This window comes from Gobio gobio (assembly GCF_949357685.1).
Source record: "Gobio gobio genome assembly, chromosome: 11".
Lineage (NCBI taxonomy): Eukaryota > Metazoa > Chordata > Actinopteri > Cypriniformes > Gobionidae > Gobio > Gobio gobio.
Genome location: NC_137104.1, coordinates 56,137,789 through 56,161,203, shown reverse-complemented (window position 1 = coordinate 56,161,203; position 23,415 = coordinate 56,137,789). Strand labels below are relative to the sequence as shown.

Genomic DNA, 23,415 nt, shown 5'->3' with positions numbered 1-23,415 from the left:
GTAGAGATTAAAGGTGCATGGTGAACTGATACCAGCAACAATTATAGAATAAAATGTGTAAACTACAACTGTGATTTCTGGAGGCATTAAAACATTCACATAAACATCATTAGAGGACAGTCCTAATTATTTAATCGACACATCATCCTTAATAAACCCGTCTCCGGCGTGTTGCCTCCGATCTTTTGAATATTCCGATCTATTATGACCTCAGACCTGTAAAGTTGCCAGAATAATAATCATACGCTGTTTGTTAATTGGCCAGAGGAGAACTGGCACCCGACTGAGCCTGGTTTCTCCCAAGGTTTATTTTTCTCCATTAGGTCACCTGATGGGGTTTTGATTTCCTTGCCACTGTCGCCTTTGGCTTGGCTTGCTCAGTTGGGGACACTACATTTTTCAACTAAATATCCAAATAAATCTAATTATTAAACTAAATTAACCATATAAACTAAATTGCTGATCTAATTACATTGTCACTGTATGATAATTGAAATTAACTGATGACATCACCGTTTTCTCCAGAACGGCTAAACGGCTGAAAAAAATTCTGTTGCATTATTTTCCTGTTTAACACAGTGAAGCTGCTTTGAAACAATCTGCATTGTTAAAAGCGCTATATAAATAAAGTTGACTTGACTTGACATACAGCATCAGTATATATAAAAAGACACTGTTTCTGTTTTCTGTCAGTTTTGATCCCTGTCACATTCAATCCTTCATCACGTCTCACACACTGACCTCTACAATCATCAGCTCTCACACAGGCAAACACAAACCTCCTCAGCTGCTTTAGTGTGTCTCACACACTCTCCTGCTCACTGACAGAGATGAGATTATGAGGAAACATTTATCAGTGTAGTGATTGTTGTCAGTGTGACTTACTGAACTGATCTGGATTCTTTAACCACAGGCAGTAGCTTCTGAAGAACTTCATTTACTGTAATTTTTGATCCAATAAAAGGTTTTAGATCAAAAGCATCCATCGTCTGCTCTGATGTCAGCAACACATAAATCAGAGCTGACCACTTTGAAGAGGAGAGTTTGGTTTCTCCTATTCTTTCATATTTCAGATAATCTTGGATCTCCTGCATCAGTGAATCATCACCCAGTTCATTCAGACAGTGGAACAGATTGATGGTTCTCTCTGGAGAGTGATTCTTCTTGATCATCTTTTTGATGTACCGAACTGTTTCCTCTTTGTTGTAGGAGCTGCTTCCTGTTTGTGTCAGTAGTTTGCGTAAGAGAGTCTGATTCGACTCCAATGAGAGACCCAGAAGGAAACGCAGGAAAAGGTCCAGATGTCCATTCTTACTCTGTAAAGCCTCCTCCACGGCTATCTGATGCAGGTCATATAATGGATTAAATGCCTTCCAGTATACATTTATGCAGTTGTTTGTACAGGAGAGGTGCACATATAGAGCTGCTAGATGTTCTTGGATGCTCAGATGAACAAAGCAGAAGACTTTCCCCTGATACAAGCGAAACTCCTCTCTGAAGATCTGAGTGCACAATCCTGAGTACACTGCTGCTTCTGTCACATCAATGCCACACTCTCTCAGGTCTTCCTCATAGAAGATCAGGTTGCCTTTCACAAGCTGCTCAAAGGCCAGTTTCCCCAGTTTGAGAATCATGTCTTCATCTTTCAATTTCTTCTCATAGTCCTTCTCATGTTTGATGTTGGTCTGAATGATCAGGAAGTGTGTGTACATCTGAGTGAGAGTCTTGGGAATCTCTCCTCTCTCTGCTTCACTCAACATCTTCTCTAGAACAGTGGCTGAGATCCAGCAGAACACTGGGATGTGGCACATGATGTGGAGGCTCCTTGATGACTTCAGGTGTGTTATGATTGTATTGGCCAGACTCTGATCACTTATTCTCTTCCTGAAGTATTCCTCCTTCTGTGGGTCATTGAAGCCTCGTACCTCTGTCACTCGATGGACACACTCAGAGGGGACGAGATCAGCTGCTGCTGGTCTGGAGGTGATCCAGATGAGAGCAGAGGGAAGCAGATTCCCCTCAATGAGGTTCATCAGCAGCACGTCCACTGAGGCTGATTCAGATATATTACACAGTTTCACTTTGCTCTCAAAGTTCAGAGAAAGACGACACTCATCCAGACCATCAAAGATGAACAACACTTTATATTCACCACTGAATGGTTTAATTTCTTTGGTTTCAGGGAAAAAGACATGAAGAAGATCTGAAAGACTGAGTGTTTTGTCCTTCATCAAGTTGAGCTCTCTGAAAGGAAGTGGAAATATGAGCTGGACGTCCTGATTCTCTTTCCCTTCAGCCCAGTCCACAATGAACTTCTGCACAGAGACTGTTTTTCCAATACCAGCGACTCCCTTTGTCAGCACAGTTCTGATGGGTTTGTCTTGTCCAGGTAAAGGTCTAAAGATGTCATTGCATTTGATTGTTGTGTCCTCTGTTGCTGCTCTCCTGGATTGTGTCTCAATCTGTCTCACCTCATGCTCATTATTGATCTCTCCACTTTCACTCTCTGTGATGTAGAGCTCTGTGTAGATCTCATTCAGGAGTGTTGGGTTTCCCTGCTTTGCTGTTCCTTCACACAGACACTGAAACTGCTTCAGCAGATTTGTTTTGAATGTGCTTTAGACCAGTAAAAGATAAAATTAACAGATTACAACATAAAGGGGTAAAGTGTTAGTAAAATAAATTCACACTTTCCAATTAAATAATTAGGCAATATCAGACAAGCAACAGTGCTGTTGGTCTATATATCAGCATAGTTTGCACACGTCTTTAGAATTAGACATTGATATACAGGGTTTTTCCTGGGTAAAAAAATGGTCTTCTGTGGTGGCTGACAGACATGGTCATCCACACACACAGTAAAAAAGTATCCTACCCACGTGATCTGTGTGCCCAATAATGACAATAAATGCAAAGAAAAATGTGTGCGATGTTTTGCTTATCGTATTTTGATATCTCATTATGTAGGCTCTGATCTCTTACCTTGATGTTTGTTTCTTTTGTTCCTCAAAGGTCTTATGACCTTTTACCATTGTGTCAGTTCAGTTGATTTTGCTTAATATGTGAAAGTGAGAATGAGCTAAGACAGTGCTTAGTTTGAAAAGAGTGTGCGCACGGGGGAGGCGCTCTCTGCTCATTCTCCCTATCACTCAGTTCCCATTCAGCCAGTCACTCTCGACGCCACGTCGGAGTACCGACGAATAGGAATCTCACTCGCGAGAGCCAATCTACTTCGAGTGTAACTAAACGAGCATTGGCACATTGGCATGCAATGATTGCACCAGGTACTCATGCTACGCCGTGCGGGTATAAATGAGACACAGGTGATTGCATCAAATCAACCTTTTTCTTCGGAGCAGAGTGGTAGATGGTAACGCCAGATATCACTCACTACTTCGCAGTCCTGACTGAAGACGGAAGCCGCCTTTCGGAAGCGATCTCTTCAGTCAGTGTTGGTGTGACGGCACAGCAGCGGGTCGTGTGGTTTTCGGATCATCTCTCTGTGTTGTTTGTTAGAGCAATCACAAAGGCTGTTCTCACAGCTGGTTTGGTGCGCTAGGTGGAGAGCGCTGAAAAGCCGTTCTTACGGCTGGTAAGAGAGCGCCTTCGTGTGAGAGAGCGCGCACGTCAGGCTGCACCCACCCCCTGACTGTGTTGCCGCGACCCCTCCCCCTGCATGCTTCAGCACCAAGCAGAGCGTCCTTCTGAAAGAGCAAACACAGATAGAGCTTGCGTCTTTTTCAAGATGACATTCTATCTGTGTGTTTCTGGATGCGGTGGTTACCTGTCACCGAGGGATGGTCACCAGCGCTGTATCTCGTGTTTGGGCGTTCAGCACGGTGATGCAGCGCTGGTAGATGACTCATGTTCTCACTGCGGGAACATGACCATCTCGGAGTTGCGGTCTAGACTCCATCTTGCAAGGGGTGGAGTGCCTGTGCCTCTGCCTTGATCTAACCCTCCACAGGCAGTAGCGCAGGTGATTTGAGGGTTACGGTGAGCGCGCTTCCCCCAGGGAACCAACCCCCGGGGAACCCTCATCCCTCTCGCACTCCGCAGCCAGTAGAGCTGCCGTTGGAACGTGGTGGGCCATCCACGAGGTGTGCACCATCCGTATCCTTCGGGGGTCCTCTCGAGGACCAGATGTCCATCGCTGCATCGGAGGGAGGGTCAGATATTTCAGGAGATGACGTGTCGGCGCAGGGGACTCCTTCGGGAAGATTCGCTGTGCCCGATACTGATCCAGAAATTATGGCCATGCTTTCCCGGGCCGCCGAGAGAGTTGGGCTTGTGTGGAACCCTCCACCATGTCCCGAACCCTCGAGGTTGGACGATTGGTTTCTAAGGGTGGCCCGTGCTGGTTCTCAGCGCCCCACCCCGGTTCCTTTCTTCCCGGAGGTGCACGAGGAGCTCACTAGGCCTTGGACGGCACCTTTTACTGCCCGAAACCGGCCCAGTGGATCCTCCTCCCTCACCACCCTCGATGGCGGACCTGCAAAGGGATATACGCAGGTTCCTCCCGTGGAACAGGCCGTTGCTATGCAACTGTACCCTAACTCCACATCCAGGGGGAACCCGTGTCTCCCCTCCCGGGACTGTAGGTACTCGTCCGATCTGATCGGAAAGGCCTACCAGGCTTGTGGAGAGGCAGGCTCCGCCTTACGCTATGGCGTTGTTGCAGGTTCATCAGGCCCAGGCACTGAAGAACCTGCACAAGGGTGGTCACGATCCTGCAGTTCTCCAAGAACTGAGAACCGCAATGGACCTCGCGCTTCGTGCGACGAAGGTTACGGCGCGGGCCGTGGGTCGTGCGATGTCCACTATGGTGGTCCAGGAACGCCATCTCTGGCTGTGTCTGGCAGACATGAGGGAGACCGACAAGATCAGGTTTCCTTAACTCCCCCGTCTCCCTGACCGGCCTCTTCGGCGACGTGGTCCAGAACTTCGCCCAGCAGTTCTCGGCCGCACAGAAGCAGACTGAGGCCATCAGTCACATCCTGCCATGGCAGTCAGCTGCTGTCTCCACCCCGCCACCGGCAGTACCTCAGTCTGCTCATCGCCGAGGGCGGCCGCCTGCGTCTCCCTCCGCTCCCGCATCGCAGCAGCAGCCTCCACCCAAGCGACGTCGTGGAGCCGGGCGCAAGCAGGCCGCCCCGCCCGTCCAGGCTCCTGCCAAGATGGGTGGCAAGGGCAAGGGGCCCTGAGACGGGCGACCCGGAGATGGGGAGGACTGCTTTTCTGGAGACTGTGACCGCACCGCTCCATCCCCCGGAGGAGGGCCGGGAGGAGAATCTTGTGTTCCGTTTAGTTTCTGTTCCGCCCAAATTTTCAATAAAAGAGCAATTTCCTCGTCCTCTCCGAGTCCTCAGGGGGCTCGAGAGTTGTGGCCGGTCAAACGCCGGACCACACTCATCCTCCCCCTTCGCCAGCGGGCAGCAGTGGACGACCTCCTCACGTTCCTCCTGCCCACCTGTGGAATCAGGTAAGTGTTGCACAGCACACTCACACCTCGCTGCGGGCCGCCTCCACGAGACGGTACCTGCATTCCACCTAGCTGCCCCACGGTGGGTACGCCGGTGGTCCCTATGGTCCCGCTTGCACGGTCTCTGCGAGCCTGGCTAGAGCTCCCCAGTCCGTCTCGCTGGCTCATTTGGACCATCAGGCTCGGCTATGCGTTTCAGTTCGCCCGGCGCCCCCCCAGGTTCAAGGGCGTCCGCTTCACCTCGATGAATGCAGCAGATGCCCATGTCCTGCGTGCGGAGATCGCGGTCCTACTAGCGAAGGACACCATAGAGCCGGTCCCTTCAGCCGATATGAAGACCATCTTCTACAGCCCGTACTTCATTGTACCCAAGAAAACCGGTGGGTTACGACCAATCTTGGACCTGCGAGTCCTGAATCGGAGCCTCCACAAGCTACCGTTCAAGATGCTCACGCAGAAACGCATTTTCGAATGTATCCGTCCCCAAGATTGGTTTGCAGCGATCGACCTGAAGGTCGACCTGAATCGACCTGATCGTACTTTCATGTCTCGATTCTTCCTCGACACAGGCCGTTTCTGCGCATTGTGTTCGAAGGTCGAGCATATCAGTAAAGAGTCCTGCCCTTCCGGCTGTCCCTGTCCCCCCGTGTCTTCACGAAAGTCACGGAGGTGGCCCTTGTGCCCATGAGAGAACAGTTGAGGATGCGAACGCCCTATCTCAACGACTGGCTCATTCTAGCACAGTCCAGGGATCAGTTGTGCGAACACAGGGACCTGGTGCTCAGACACCTCAGCCAGTTGGGTCTTCGGGTCAACTGGGAAAAGAGCAAACTCACCCCCGTGCAGAGGATCTCTTTTCTCGGTATTGAGTTGGATTCGGTCGAACGGACAGCGCGCCTCATGGAGGAGCGTGTCCAGTCGATGCTGAACTGCCAGAACACGTTTCAAGGCAGGATGGCGGTTCCACTGAGCTGCTCCACTTTCAGAGGCTCCTGGGGCATATGGCAGCCGCTGCGGCAGTAACACCGCTCGGTCTACTTCATATGAGACCGCTTCAGCATTGGCTACACGGCCGAGTCCCGAGATGGGCGTGGCAACGCGGCACTCACCGGGTGAGCATCACACCGGCCTGCCGCCATTCCTTCAGTCCATGGTCAGACCCCTCGTTCCTTTGGGCCGGAGTGCCCCTGGAACAGGTGTCCAGGCATGCTGTGGTTTTCACGGATGCCTCTGCCATGGGCTGGGGAGCCACGTACAACGGGCATGCAGTGTCAGGGGTTTGGATGGGCCCGCACCTGGCATATCAATTGCCTCGAGTTGCTAGCAGTGCATCTTGCTCTGAGCCGCCTCAAAGCGTGGTTACGGGGCAAAGATGTACTGGTCCGCACGGACAACACTGCAACCGTTGCGTCAAACGACAAGGTGGTCTGCGCTCCCGTCGCATGTCGCAACTCGCCCGCCATCTCCTCCTCTGGAGTCAGACGTGTCTGAGGTCGCTTCGGGCCATTCATGTCCCTGGTGTGCACAACCGTGTGGCCGACGAGCTTTCACGAGCTGCGCTCCCAGGCGAGTGGCGACTCCACCCCCAGGTGGTTCAGCTGATTTGGAGACAGTTCGGGGTGGCACAGGTCGAACTGTTTGCCTCCCCAGAAACGTCCCACTGCCAGTGGTTCTATTCGCTGACCGAGGGTACACTCGGCACGGATGCCCTTGCGCACAGCTGGCCCCAGGGGCTGCGCAAATATGCGTTTCCCCCAGTGAGCCTACTTGCACAGACTCTGTGCAAGGTCAGGGAGGACGAGGAGCAGGTCCTGCTGGTGGCGCCGTACTGGCCCAACCAGACCTGGTTCTCAGAACTTATGCTCCTCGCGACAGCCCCTCCTTGGCCGATTCCTCTGAGGAAGGACCTTCTGACTCAGAGACGGGGCACCCTTTAGCACCCGCGTCCAGACCTGTGGAAGCTTTATGTCTGGCCCCTGGACGGGACACGGAGGTTCTAGGTGACTTACCCCAAGAGGTAGTTAACACAATCACTTTGGCACAAGCACCGTCTACAAGACAGGCTTACGCCTTGAAGTCCCCCGAAGAAGACCCCCGAAGATGTTCGATCGCGTCTGTGCTTTCCTTCCTGCAACAGGGGTTGGAGCGTAGGCTGTCGCCCTCCACCCTCAAGGTTTATGTTGCTGCAATATCCACCTATCACGCCCATGTAGAAGGTAAGACGGTTGGGAAGCACGACCTGGTAGTGGAGTTTAAAGGCTTGCCAGTTTGAACATTAAAGCAATTGTGCATTATTCAAGAACAACGTTATGGAAAACTTCTCCGTTCAGTGCTCATGAGATTTTTTCTGTGACAAAGAGAGCCGAGCCTTGTCTCAGACAACGAGCGCACCCTGAAGCCAGATCACGTTCACTTGCATCCTCACAAAGCAGTTTGAACATTGAAGCGATTTTAGTCCATCAGATGTGTATTATGTTGAACTAATGCCTGATATATTGTGACACACGAACACTCAGACAGTAGCTCGCACATCACGAGAAGATTGCGCACAGAGAGGAGCGCAGAAACTCATTGTCAACGCTGTCCTGTGATTTATCACTAAAGTAGCTTAGAAACTCAACCGTTATAGCATAGATTTTAATACCTTTGAAGTAACTACAAATCACAGCTTCATAATGAATAGAGACTGTATGACATTCACACACAATCCTTCTCTCGTTAAAGCATTAAAATAAAGGAAATGTAGGCCTACTGTGCTAATGTATCTGATGTACAACAAACAGAAATCTGCCCCATAGACAATAACTGCTGAAAAGTGAGCAGTTTCCTTCAAGTATTTTAAAATCACAAAGAAATGCACTTTCATTAGAAAAAAAATTTCCCACCTTTAACCCCCTCGAGTATGCGGTCGCGCTGGTGCGATCGGCTCTCTTTTTTTCTTATCAGTGCCCAAGAGACTCAAATAACTGTCGTTTTTTTATCATTCAGGCAAGTGTTATACATCATTACAATCTGTTAAGCTTCTATTTTTTGTGTGTACAGTCACAATAAAAACAAAATGTTTTGCTTTTTGCAAAATAAAGAAAACAAACATGATGCGCGATCTGCAGCCTCTTTGTCAAAGACGTTCATTCAGAAAAGGAACTCTAGCTTAGTGAATACTTGTCTCACAAACATGAGACATGTCTAAAGAAACGTTGAAATGTCAGGTTTTAAACAATGTAAACCAAATCGAAAACAAATATTCTGTGTTTATGTGATCTGTTTAAAAAGAGAGAGGTGTCAGTCACCCGCGAGCCACTTTATTATCCGGTAATGTGACCACGCCCACGGAGCGCACGCTCTATTGAGATTCAAATACTGACGATCCAAACGTTAACGCCCACACATCAATACATATATACTCATACAAACACATCTAGTGAAGCGCTGTAACGTTACTTCAGCTACATCGTTTTGAGACGCGTTGAGCTATAATTCTCCTCATGAAAAGCTGTTCATGTTCTGTTCAGAGCAAAGGATTCAGGGCTGATTGTAAGGTAGGCCAAGTTTATTCTTTAAGCATCTGTGAATATTAAATGCAAAAAGACCATTTAAATATGAATCCTGTTGCAACATTAAATGTCATACACGCAAAACTGTTTAGACAAGATTTATTTGGCTTGTTTTGGACAGATTATAATTATATATATGTGTTTATTGTAAAAGAGCCTAGTGTCACATCAATAAAGCTTTTATTCGCAAATGTCTGCTCAGATGCTATAAATATAGTACCAGTCAAATTTATTTTTCTTCATACTGATGTTTAAATATTATAGCCTAATGGTATTTTTTTAATTTAATATCAAAGTTTGTTTTATCGAGTTAATATCAAGTTGTTTTGTGGAAAGTGAATTGCTTTCTTTACAGTAAATTTCATTTTGCATAAATTGCATCTTAATTTTAATTATTTAGTATTTAATTTTTTAGTATGAGACTACTTTCAAAAACAAAAAATAGTACAAAAAATTTTAGACAAAAATGCTCTTAGTCATTTTTGTCTTGTTTCTAGTCTAAGTATTTAAACATTCATAAATCAAGATGCATTTACTAGATAGTACAATTTCAACTAAATAAGAAGAGCATTTTTTGCAGTGTAGTCAAATCTTTTGATCATTTAAAATATAATAGGCCTTTGTTTACTACATTCTAAATAAATTATTCTGGAGTTTTGTTTTGTAGAAAGTGAATTTTTTGTTTTGTAGAAAGTGAATTGCTTTCTTTACATTGAATTTCATTTTGTATAAACTGTATCTTAATTTTAATTATTTATTATTTCATTTTTTAGCATGAGACTACTTTCAAAAACAAAAAATAGTACAAAACATTTTAGAAAAAATGCTCTTAGTAATTTTTGTCTGGTTTCTATTCTAAATATTTAAACATTCTTTAATCAAGATGTATTTACTAGGTAAGTACAATATGTAATATATATTATATGTCCTTTGTCCTGTTGCTCTCAGTCACATACCTGAAGCTCATTCATTATGTAGGTCATTGGGTGGGCTATTATGTTCTTTTGTCCTCTCAGGTGTGATTCCAGCATTATTCATTAGCTATCACACCTCCTCGCATACTGTCTTTGTGAAGAAAAACTGTCTTACAAATTGTAAATGAATATATTGTTTTATGTGAATGAGTAGGCTCAATGATTCTCACATCAGTTTGAAGCAAAAACTATGCAAATACACCCATTAGTCAAAAGTCTTGGGGACACATATCTATTGTGTGTTTTGAGGTCGTAATTGTAAAACAATTTTTTTTTTTTTTTATAAATCATGCATAAACATTTTTCTCTCAAAAATACAAGCATGTACATACATTGCTCGGATATTATGATAGCCCAGTTTGTGCTGAATACAGTGTAATGACACTTTTGCCATTAATGTGTTTATAAGCAACTGAAAAAAACACAAATGTAAGAGCATGTCAACTTTTAAAGTGCCCCAAAAGAGCTCAGACTCCTAGGGGTCAATAGTAGAACATATTTACAGTACAAACCTTATCAGTGAACTATGAGGACAAAAAAAAGGAAAGAAAAAAAAAAAGAGCAAAATAATCGTTCATTAATCGTAATCGAGGTAAAATGTTCAATTAATCGAGAATTTTTTATTTTTGGTCAAATCATTACAGCCCTACTCTCCAATGTTCTTTCCATCTTACTAATGAACTACTGTATGACCATTGTCTAACTTTTCATCATGCTTGAAACACATTTCAGTAATTTGTAATGTATATTTCAACATAGTTTCTAATGTTTGTTCATGTTTATTTCATGCTATAACTAGCAGAAAAGATATGATTGCTCCTTGCTGCTGTTTAAACTAAGGGTTGATAAAGTTAAATCTGATAAATCTGTCATGCCACACGAAAGAGCACCAAAACAACATTTATTGTTTGCATTTTGTGATAAAATTGACAGAATTTGAAAGCTGCGATTACTCAATTGAAAGTGTGCAAGAAATAATGTTTAGAGAAGTTGCATTCACTAATAAACTGGAAAAAAAAATCATAGCTTAAAGATCAATCTTGGGATTTAGTAATCGATATTCAGATTGTTCAAACGAAGAATGCAATGCCATGCTGATATTCAGACCAATAGCAAGACTTCACAAGAGTGTTATAGTTTTAACAATACTTTTTACAATACTTCAATAAACAAGAAGTTAAAACTTAAAGAGTACAGTGAGTTAGTATCAGGATGAGTCTGTCTAGACAGAAATGTTGTACCTCAGATCAGCTGATGTGCGTCTTCTCTTCAAACTTATTATGTGGTCCATATACTGGTCACTCTTCATGGACACACAGCTGGACTCTGGTGCCTGGGATCTCTGCAGGTTGAATCGACTTCAACAGAATAGAGAGAAGAATAAATATATATAAAATAAGAATAAATATATTATATATATACACACACACACACACACACACACCAATTGTGCAAGTTCTCCCACTTAAAAAGATGAGAGAGGCCTGTAATCATCATAGGTACAGTTCAACTATGAGAGACAGAATGAGAAAAAAAAATCCAGAAAATCACATTGTCTGATTTTTAAAGAATTTATTTGCAAATTATGGTGGAAAATAAGTATTTGGTCACCTACAAAAAAGCAAGATTTCTGGCTCTCACAGACCTATAATTTATTCTTTAAGAGGCTCCTCTGTCCTCCACTCGTTACCTGTATTAATGGCACCCGTTTGAACTAGTTATCAGTATAAAAAGACACCTGTCCACAACCTCAAACAGTCAGACTCCAAACTCCACTATGGCCAAGACCAAAGAGCTGTCAAAGGACACCAAAAACAAAATTGTAGACCTGCACCAGGCTGGGAAGACTGAATCTGCAATAGGCAAGCAGCTTGGTGTGAAGAAATCAACTGTGAGAGCAATTATTATAAAATGGAAGACATACAAGACCACTGATAATCTCCCTCGATCTGGGGCTCCACGCAAGAACCCACCCCGTGGGGTCAAAATGATCACAAGAACGGTGAGCAAAAATCCCAGAACCACACGGGGTGACCTAGTGAATGACCTGCAGAGAGCTGGGACCACAGTAACAAAGGCTACCATCAGTAACACACTCCACCACCAGGGACTCAAATCCTGCCAGACGTGTCTCTCTGCTTAAGCCAGGACATGTCCGGCCCGTATGAAGTTTGCTAGAGAGCATTTGGATGATCCAGAAGAGGATTGGGAGAATGTCATATGGTCAGATGAAACCAAAATAGAACTTTTTGGTAAAAACTCAACTTGTAGAGGAGAAAGAATGCTGAGTTGCAACCACAGAACACCACACCTACTGTGAAGCATGGGGGTGGAAACATCATGCTTTGGGGTTGTTTTTCTGCAAAGGAATCAGGAGCCATGGAGCCATGTATCGTGAGATTTTGAGTAAAAACCTCCTTCCATCAGCAAGGGCATTGAAGATGAAACGTGGCTGGGTCTTTCAGCATGACAATGATCCCAAACACACCGCCCGGGCAACGAAGGAGTGGCTTCGTAAGAAGCATTTCAAGGTCCTGGAGTGGCCTAACCAGTCTCCAGATCTCAACCCCATAGAAAATCCTAGGAGGGAGTTGAAAATCTGTGTTGCCCAGCGACAGCCCCAAAACATCACTGCTCTAGAGGAGATCTGCATGGAGGATTGGGCCAAACTACCAGCAACAGTGTTTAAAAACCCTGTGGAGACTTACAGAAAACTTTTGACCTCTGTCATTGCCAACAAAGGGTATATAACAAAGAATTGAGATTAACTTTTGTTATTGACCAAATACTTATTTTCCACCATAATTTGCAAATAAATTCTTTAAAAATCAGACTGTGCTTTTCTGGATTTTTTTTCCTCATTCTGTCTCTCATAGTTGAACTGTACCTATGATGAAAATTACAGGCCTCTCTCATCTTTTTAAGTGGGAGAACTTGCACAGTTGGTGGCTGCCTAAATACTTTTTTGCCCCACTGTATATTATTTCTGATTATGGCATAGCTTTCTGCCCACCCAGTTAGGCTAACAAAGTAATGATTAAAAAAACACAAACGCTTGATCAAGGGCCCGGCCCGAGGATAGTGCCGGGAATTCTCGGCCTCAAGTTCGGGCTCACGCTTGGGCAGAGAATCTAAACTCTAACTGACGGTATAGTAAAAGGGAAGGGGAGGCAAATCCATAGCCGGAGACTTGAGCCTATTTTATAAAAAAATTGCCAATCACCATAGAGTATTTCACTTTCAGTGATTAGGAGTGTTGAGAAAAGTAACATGGCAGAGGAGGCTAGCCTCCCTTGGTATATCAACCAATCATTGAAGAGATGTAATTACGTGATATTAGTTTAAACTTCTACAGCTGATGTATCAACTTTATATGGAGAGCAGAGATATTGAATACTTGATTGCAAACAAATTTATCAAACTACCATTCGAACAACAGCTACAAATTAAAAATGAGATAAAGGCTACAGCAATCAGCTTCACTAAATGGCCACACCTGCTCTTTTAACACAAATATTTATAGGGCAGAAAAATTGATGTTTGCTTCAAGTGAAGCAAGTCTTCTGTCTAAAAGTGACCAAAAAAGCAATTTTAAAGCAGTTAAAAAAATCCTCCTCTATTTAAAAACCCACCAGCCGCCACTGGCTTTATCTGAATCTATCCATTAGAGGTGTAACGGTTCAAGTGACTCACGGTTTGGTTTTAACGGTTTTAGGGTCACGGTTTCGGTACGGTTTGGTATGAGCTATATTCAAGGAAATTAGGACAACTGTCAAATAAAAATAAAGAAAATCAGAATCTAACATTTCTAAAGGAAACTGAATAATTGTTGTTTGATTAACATTAAAAACATAAAGCAGGAGTTAGCCTAACTCTGTCTGTCTGTTTTACGCATTGTATTTACAACAAACCATATTATAGATGCGTCAGATGTCAGATTCGAGAGGAACCACGGTGCAAGTGCGTGCTGAACCGTGGGTGGAGAACGCCGGTACGGTTAGATTTTTTTTACTTAGAACCGTTACACCCCTACTATAGATCCATCTAGTCAGTGCTTCCCAAAGCTGCTGAGGGAGACATACAAAACGTGTAGTAATAGGGCTTCCAAAACAGGATTGAGAAGGACTGATCTAACCTATATGAACAGAAATGTTGTACCTCAGATCAGTTGATGTGCGTTTTCCCTCAAAATTTAATGGCTGTTCCATAGACCAGTCACTCTTCATGGACACACAGCTGGGCTCTGGTGAGATTGATCTCTTCCTGTGGCTTTGGCTTCAATAGAACAGATTATTGAAAAATCCCCAAAGATAACAGAATCTATCCAGGGCTCGACATTAAGCCGGTTCACGTACTTGTCCTTTGGACAAGTAAATCTGTCACTCACTTGTCAGAGTAAAAAAATAGCTTGTACCTGATGCAATATTCTCCCCAGTGTTCAATCAGCTTTGACATATTTAAATCTGCATATTTGTGATATTTTTACCTTTTATAAAGGGCATTTTTTTATAGAATAAGATACTATAGGGCTGTTACCAATCAAATTAAATAATTTACACACAAAAAATTACAACTGCTTTAAATAATGTTATGAGATTGTTTTAAATATGTTTTGATATACAAATAAGAAATGTTGGAAAGATGAAACTAAACCACCAGTAGGTGGCGCTGTGACCGTCTTAATGAGTGACTCATTGAGTCGATTTGTTCAAATGATTCATTCAAACGGCTGATTCATTCAAGAATGAGGCAGTCGTTTACGAATGGGTCATTGAATCTTTGATTCAACCGATTCATTCAAATGCTGAATCATTAAGTAACACACACACTGTTGCTGTGAGAGACGTTATGGTTCTGCTGTGATCTTTGTTTGGAACTATTTTCGCTGCTGAAATCGAAAAAAAACAGTCAATATTGCGTGACAATGTTAATTCATTGTTTATGGAACTGTCATATGAAATCAGTGTTACATTTGGTGTCACATGTGTCACATGATGGTATTCATGAAAACAGCACTCTTGTTGTGTGATGATGCTTAACTGTAGGCCATCATATGTTATAAATATAAAAACTCCACAATTTGTAATTTTAACCGTGCATATTAACAGAGTTTCTCTGTTTGAGTGGCGCTCATTTGTTGCGATTCCTCCTCGAGAGGCTGTGCGAGCGTCAAGAGCACAACCTTGTTACCGTCAGTTCATTATACATTATATATTATTATCCACTATCGATCGCCACTTAAACTAAATTAATGCAGAATCATTCTTGCATTATGGTGATACCCTAGTTTATTTTGGACGTTTTAATCAGGATACTAGTCCTGTCGGGCAAGTAAAATTCTCTTTCACTTGCCCATTCAAAAAAATCCACTTGTCTCGGACAAGCGGACAAGCGTTAATATCAAGCCCTGGTATCTATCTATCTATGAAATGTTGTATAGAACTTCAATAGTATAGAACTTGGCTTCAATAGAACAGATTATGAAAAAAACAAAAAACAAAGATAACAATAGACAAGAATTCTTATTGCTGATTTTACATGTAGATAAACTTTATATAGAGATGCTATCTATCTATCTATCTATCTATCTATCTATCTATCTATCTATCTATCTATCTATCTATCTATCTATCTATCTATCTATCTATCTATCTATCTATCTATCTATCTATCTATCTATTTATGGTAAAGTAGACTTAATCCCACACTGGGGACATTCATTTATTACAGCAGCTCCAGATCCAAATAACAAGGAAGAAAAAAAAACATCTCATAGTTTCCTTTAATTAATTAATGAATGTCTAAAATATAAAAAGAAGGGGAAGCCTAAAACAGGCCAGAAGCCCGGCCCGTGTGTTAGGTATGACGTAAAAATTGGCCCGAAGCCCGGCCCTAGGGGCATAAATAAGTCGGGGCCCGTCGGGCTCGGACTTCAATGCAATGCTCCAAGCAGAAGCCACCACAGTGTCATGGAAAGACTTCAGCAATGACCTGCACACACCAAAGGACCTCAGTCTCCTCAGCAGGTGAAGAAGACTTTGGTCCTTCTTATACAGAACCTCTGTATTGTTGGACCAGTCCAGTTTATTGTTGAGGTGAACACTCAGGTATTTGTATGTTGTCACCATCTCAATGTCCAAATGTCATAGACAACAGAACCATTATAAAATATCAAGGCTCGGAATTGCGACCATTTTGGTCGCATATGTGCCCAAAATTTAATCTGTGCAACCTCAAAATATATTTGGGAGCATTTGTGCGAGTACAAATAATTGTTGAGGTGCGACCTGTTTTAATTTCTCTATAAAACGTTTGTTAATTACTGAACAGTATGTGCCTGCTGTGAACTGATCCACCGTTCTATCACATAATCAATTAAACTTTAAAGCAGAGCTGCACTGATGATGCGCAGCCTCTCAAGGAGATATCAAAACAAATCAGAGCAGCACACACAAATAAACTCAATTAACATACTGAGGTTAAAATTCCAAATGTGGAGTTTTTATATTTTTAACATGTGATACAGTTAACCAACATTTGTTTTCCTGAATTCCATCCCTATTGAAAATGTGACATTGACAGGGCTCAACAGTGCGACCACTGCACTCGCATTTGCGACTAAAAATAGATGCGTGTGAACGGTACGATGTGTTTTGGAGCATGTGTGCAAATAAAACTGATCCGCACAGATTTCTTCTTAAATGCAAGATCATAAATTCAAATTTTTCAAATTAAGGCATCTTATATTTTGGGGATGGAAAAACATAATGTGATTATTAATCTTCAAAAAAAGGCCATAATCTCATTCAATTATGTGATCGATTCCCATTTCAAAGCCTGAAGGTGGCGATGTTGTGCATCTACAGGCTCGACCAATCAATGAATAGAGCACATTTATGCCAGAGATCGCTTATGAACTAATGCTGATCAATAATGACAATGTTTACTGTACGGTCTTTATATTGTTATATGTTGTAATCGGTTGTAAGAACGCATATTTTATCTTCCTCACCTGAATTTGAATGAGCGTCCTGGCCTGCAATAATAAAGCACAGACATTTCAAAATAAGAACCCTGGTGTTTTTCGGGCTTGTTTAAAAGTCACGCCGTGTGTCCAATTTCAACCCCCTGGATACACAAACTGTACGCAATTTAATTAAATTTTAACTATTGTATCTTCTGTCTGAGACGCCACGTCACAGGAACGACTGAGAATATTATTTGACACATATTATTAAATATATAGATTTTACTAGTATTAGTGGTATTATAGTTAAAAATAGTGGTATTATAGTTAAAAATAACTAAAACCATTAAAAAAAATCTCTTTACTAATCTCTAAATACTTTTTACTGACATAAAATAAAACAAAAAAACCTTGAAATTAACTTGTTATTTAGCCTAGGTTCATTAACCTGATGTAGCAAACTAAAACTGAAATAAAAATTTATAAAAACTAGAGATTAAAAAAAAATAAAAAATAAAAAAAAAATAAAGAAAAATGACAAAACAACAGAATTAAAATTATTCAAAATATTATAAAAAACTATACAGTATTGCAGTGACACTAAAATAACACTAGTATGGCCAAATCTGTTACAGTGCTTTATATATAAATGCAGAAATAATTACGCCCCTAAAGTGTTTAAATGCGCTCTTAAATTTTTCAACTAGGAGCACAGATGCACCTTGGGAAAAAGTAAGCGTCAAGCCCTGATGGTTTAGTTTAATGTTTAACCCTTAGGAGTCTGAGCTGTTTTGGGGACCTTTAGAAGTTTTGATATGCTCTGACATTTGTGCTTTTTTCAGTTGCTTATAAACACATTAATGGCAAAAGTGTAATTACACTGTATTCAACACAAACTGGGCTACCATAATATGTGAGCAACATGTATGTACATGCTTGTATTTTTGAGAGAAAAAAAAATTGCCTCAAAATTGTGTCCACAAGACTTTTGACCAATGGGTGTATTTCCCTAGAGTTTTTGCTTCAAACTGATGTGAGAATCATTGAGCCTACTCATTCACATAAATCAATATATTCATTTACAATTTGTAAGACAGTTTTTCTTCACAAAGCCAATATGCGAGGAGGCGTGATAGCTAATGAATAATGCTGGAATCACACCTGAGAGGACAAAAGAACATAATAGCCCATATAATGAGCTGCATTATGCTCTCAGTCACATACCTGAAGCTCATTCATTATAATGAGCTTCAGGTATGTGACTGAGAGCAACAGGACAAAGGACATATATATTATATATTGTACTTATCTAGTAAATGCATCTTGATTTAAGAATGTTTAAATATTTAGACTAGAAACAATACAAAAATGACTAAGAAAGGCATTTTTTCAAAATAAAATTACTATTTTTTATGTTTTTAAAAGTAGTCTCATGCTAAAAAAATTAATAATAAATAATTACAATTAAGATACAATTTATACAAAATGAAATTCACTTTAAAGAAAGCAATTCTCTTTCTACAAAACAAAACTCCAGAATAATTTCTGACAAACTTTGATATTAAATAAAAAAAAAATAACATTAGGCTATAATATTTAAACATCAATATGAAGAAAAATATGTTTGACTGGTACTATATTTATAGCATCTGTGCAGACATTTGCGAATAAAAGCTTTATTGATGTGACACTAGGCTCTTTTACAATAAATAACAGTCTTGCGTGTATGACATTTAATGTTGCAAAAGTATTCATATTTAAACAGTCTTTTTGTATTTAATATTCACAGATGCTAACAGAATAAACTGACCTTACAATCAGGGACAGAATCCTTTGCTCTTAGAAATGAACAGCTTTTCATGAGCAGAATAAATGCAGGATTATTCACTGAAGTAACGTTACAGCGTTTCACTAGATGTGTTTGTGTGAGTTGATGTGGGCGTTAATGTGGGGATCGTCAGTATTTGAATCTGAAAGAGCGTGCGATCCGTGGGCGTGGTCGCATTAGCGGATAATGAAGTGGCTCACCAGTGACTGACATCTATCGCTTTTCAACCAGATTACATAAACACAGAATATTTGTTTTTGATTTGGTTTACATTATTTAAAACCTGACATTTCAACGTTTCTTTAGACATATGTCTCATGTTTGTGAGACAAGTATTCACTAAGCTAGAGTTCCTTTTCTGAATGAATGTCTTTGAGAGAGAGGCTGCAGATCGCGCATCATGTCTGTTTTCTTTATTTTGCAAAAAGCAAAACATTTTGTTTTTATTGTGACTGTACACAAATAGAAACTTAACAGATTATAATGATGTATAACACTTGCATGAATGACTCAAAAGTTATTTGAGTCTCTTGGGCACTGATAAGAAAAAAAGCGAGCCGATAGAACTGATACAACACTGGTGTGAATATCGCCTCAGAATAAATTGTATTTACAACACAAAAATCCTAAAAATCACAATACACTGCACAAGCGCTGTTGAAGAGATCTATCTCGATCTCTCTATCTATCGATCTCTCTATCTATCGATCTCTCTATCTATCGATCTCTCTATCTATCTATGAAATGTTGTACCTCAGATCAGTTGATGTGTGTTTTCCCTTAAAGTGCACTGGCTTGTCCATAGACCGGTCACTCCTCATGGACACACAGCTGAGCGCCGGTGAGATTGGTCTGTCACCCTCACATTGACTTTAATACAATAGAGACAAAAGAATAGAGACAAGAATTCTTAGATTATATTACAATACAAGTAGATAAACCTCACTTAGAGATCTATCTATCCATCGATAGAGAAAAGAAACAATTTGGTTGATATTACATGAAAATAAATTCCACATGAGGAGGTTTTCTATCAATAAAAGTGTAAGATAGTGTGTTGAATAGGGATGAGACTGTCCAATGATAATGTCATATATCATCTAGCTGTCTACTGTATCTGTGTGTCTTTGGACAGTGTTTAAAGACCCTGAGTGGCTCCAAATACTGTATATCAGGCACCAGAAAATGATAGAGACAACAGATCACTATACCAACCCTGGCAAACACCCACAACACCCTGTTATGAGCAGAAAATATGTCTTCTATAACATTAAGATCATATGAAGATTGAAGTACCTGCATTCTGGAGAAGAATCTCCATCTCTGAATGTGTGTGTGTCGTCCATGATTCATTCAGTCTTCATGAGCTGCTCGGGTACAGAAACACATTCACATACAATACATTTCATTTAATTTGATATACAATCATGTTAATTAATGTTGAGGTACTGGTCTCATCTGAATCAGCAGATTCTCTTGTTCAGTCAGATATGTAACGTTTGCTCCAGTATTTCATCTGTGTGTGTATAAAACAGAAATATCTCGTCTGAACAGACTGAAGTTTGTGTAACACTAGAGTTTAATGTTCTTCCACTGAAGCCTCAAATATTGTACAAACAGGACTGTTTCCTGTAAGCCCACGTTTAATACATCTGTGAAACTGACTAACATGCACAGATATCTGATCAAGATTTTCAACTGTGTAAAATGTTTTAAAATAAATTGTTTCCTATTTGATTAGTTTTAATTAAATGTTCAATAAAACTGACTTTACCTAAAGTGAGTTTATAACAAGAGCACTCTTTATACTCGACATTCATTTACACAGAAAATTATATCAAAGTTTGAGACACACAGCACAAACACAGTTAAAACAAACACTACAGATGATAAAGTGAAAAGTGTTGCAACTGTGGTTTATAATTTAGAAACTTTTAGTAATTTAATTAATGCTCCCCTATTTTTGCTGGAAATTAGGCCTATAAAAAAAGTGTAAAGGTGTGTTTTAACATATAGGGTCTATGTGCAAAGACAATCAACACAATTGATAAGCAAAATGCATATTAAGCATTTCATGCGCAATTTACTTTAATATTTCATGCTTACTTGCGTTATTGAGGAAGTCATTTTCCATGCGCCACACCTGAACACTTGCTATACGTTATATGAACGTTATTATTCTAAACACCTCGAGCTTTCACATCAATGGCACGTAACTAATTTCATACATAAACATACTTACATATAAAAACATCACCGGATACTTGAACGTTCAGATTTTCTTTTTTTAAAGATTCTTAAAACCGCGCGTAAAATGGCGCTGGTACACTGGCTGCGTTCAAAACCGCGTACTCAATGCATAGGTACTTAATTTCAATAAGTACTTACTTAACCAGTGCTAAAAGAGTAGGTATGGCCCTGTCCAAAATGCCACACTTGCACTTTCGGTCTTGTGGACTTCCAGTGGCCGCGCGCGTGTGCGTGTGTGTGTGTGTGTGTGTGTGTGTGTGTGTGTCCGTTAAGTCCACGCGACCGTAGGGTGTCCCGTTTGTAATTTTAGGTCTCAGAAGGGTGCTCGCGAGCGCAACCATGCGGTTCATATGCGCCCTCGATCCGCAATTGGGACAGGACCAAGATAGCCTGCTCACGTTGGCTGCGTTTGAAACCGCATTTTAAACATTTTAACCTGTTTAAATGTTTTACAGGTAGTCTTGTTGATGGAGAGCAGCCACACGAATGTTTGGACACAACAGCACAGATTGTCAGGGGACCGTCATGGTCTTCCTCATCCTCTGGATCAATCGATGAAAGTGTGAAAGTGAAAGTGAAAGTTAAGCAGTGGTGTAAAGCAGAGGCGTAGCAAGCTTTTCAAAAGTGTGGGGGATGGATGTGCTTTGTTTGTTAACAATAAAAACGATGAATACAATCAGGGACGTGCACAGGAATTTTGAGGGGCAGTTGCTCTGATCTAAAAAAAAAAAAAAGGGCACTCCCCTACCAACTCCCGGGCTATATGACTTAGAATAACAGGGTCTTTATTAAAATATATATACACAAAGAAACACTGAAATAAAGCACTCAATCACCTTAACTACTAGGGGAGTGCGGAGCACAACCTAACGCGGGGTTAGTTTTAACCCTTTCCGCACATGCCAGAATGACGAAACTTGGTGTATTTAATAGTTGCCATATCAGCATTATTTAGAGAAAAAATAGCGCCAAAATTAAAAAATCTCTGGAAGATATTACTGAACATGTATTTAACCATAGCAAAAAGTAAATTTCTTACTTAAGTTTAGTTTTCATCTCTGTTTTTTGTGTTTATTTAAAATAAGACAAATCCGATATTATTTTAATCTTATATCTGTTATTTAACAGTTGAGATCGTTCTTTAATGCTGATCTAACAGCAGAAGACACGAGCCGGGTTTAAATCCCAGTTGTGCAGATGGTGTGTGTGTTAACACTGCGTTACAATGAGCCCCTATTAGATATATGCCATTATATTATATACTTTTATGAATTCTTTTGAAAAACCATGAGAAAATACTGAATAATGACTGAGTTAATGTTCAGAAATTATTAATTATTATTATGTTTTGAACTATGCTGTATAGCTGTATTTAGCGATGTGTTCGTAGTCAAACTCAAAAATGCTTATATTTTTAATGATTAAAAAATGCCATTATTTTATTTTAAAAAGTTAATAATTGTATTTTGGTGACAAAATATTTTAGTTTGTCTTGTATATTTTTTTTGCTTATATCAGGTAATATTTTAAGCTGTTGTTTGCTCATGTTACAATGTACCCCACCTATGGGGCATGTTGTCACATTTCACTTCCATTCTTTCGGGGTAAATCAAGAAAAAAGTATACACTGTATTAATGAAACAAAACCACATAATTGTACTAGACATGTGTGCAATTAATGTGGGAAACAATAAATACTCTGAACCCCAAGTGGATTTACACAAACTGAGAAAGTCAAAAAGCGTTAGGTTGTGCCCCACTCTCCCCTACTACTAATAATAACATAGAAAAACATGACTTGAGTCATGAAAATCCCTACATGTGACTGCTCCTCCTCATCTTAAATGGAATGTAATTATGAAACATTGCCATTAGTAGGCTAAAATATGAGTCTGATTAATTAATCAATTCACCTACACAGTGTCATGTCATCTTTATCACAGTGCAAAGTCTCTGTCTCACCTGCTGGTTGGCTGCAGTTATGTGCTGCCCTTTGCTGCCTCCCTGAATTGTCTCTCCCTCTCCTGAATCCACCTCTTTTCAGTGGGCATCTTGGCTTCAAACACTGTAAACCCGAATAAGTAAGCAGAACTTAAAAAAAGTGAGGCAATCAGTTGCCACAATTTTTTTAAGTTCATAAACTCAAACATTTGAGTACATCATCACTTATATTTTTGGAGTTTATTTTAAATATAATTTTAAATTATAATTAACTTAAATTTACTGATTAAGCAAACTCAAACATTTTCAGTTTCTGCTACTCAGAATATTTATTCATCTTTCTCATTGCAATAATTCAAGAGAACTTAATCATTTCAAGCATGAAAACTCAGAATTTTTATGTTTCATGAACATAACAT

General features: G+C 40.8%; 1 protein-coding gene across 4 annotated transcripts in view; it reads right to left on the bottom strand.

Moving 5' to 3' along the window:
- Window positions 1–21,378, bottom strand: part of LOC307133320 (NACHT, LRR and PYD domains-containing protein 3-like) — a 57,254-nt gene extending 35,876 nt beyond the window's left edge. The window contains exons 1-7 of one of the 4 annotated variants that reach the window (XM_079828328.1): window positions 21,048–21,346; window positions 20,255–20,321; window positions 20,102–20,172; window positions 19,559–19,675; window positions 14,169–14,285; window positions 11,252–11,368; window positions 886–2,616 (exon numbers count right to left, since the gene is read on the bottom strand). In XM_079828328.1, coding sequence (XP_079684454.1) covers window positions 886–2,616; window positions 11,252–11,368; window positions 14,169–14,285; window positions 19,559–19,675; window positions 20,102–20,151 — 2,132 coding nt within the window. In that variant the 5' untranslated portion in view covers window positions 20,152–20,172; window positions 20,255–20,321; window positions 21,048–21,346. Of the gene's footprint in view, window positions 1–885; window positions 2,617–11,251; window positions 11,369–14,168; window positions 14,286–19,558; window positions 19,676–20,101; window positions 20,173–20,254; window positions 20,322–21,047 lie in introns of all 4 variants that reach the window. The other 3 variants (XM_079828327.1, XM_079828326.1, XM_079828325.1) reach the window with 3 other exon arrangements.
- Between the last annotated feature and the right edge of the window lie 2,037 nt (window positions 21,379–23,415).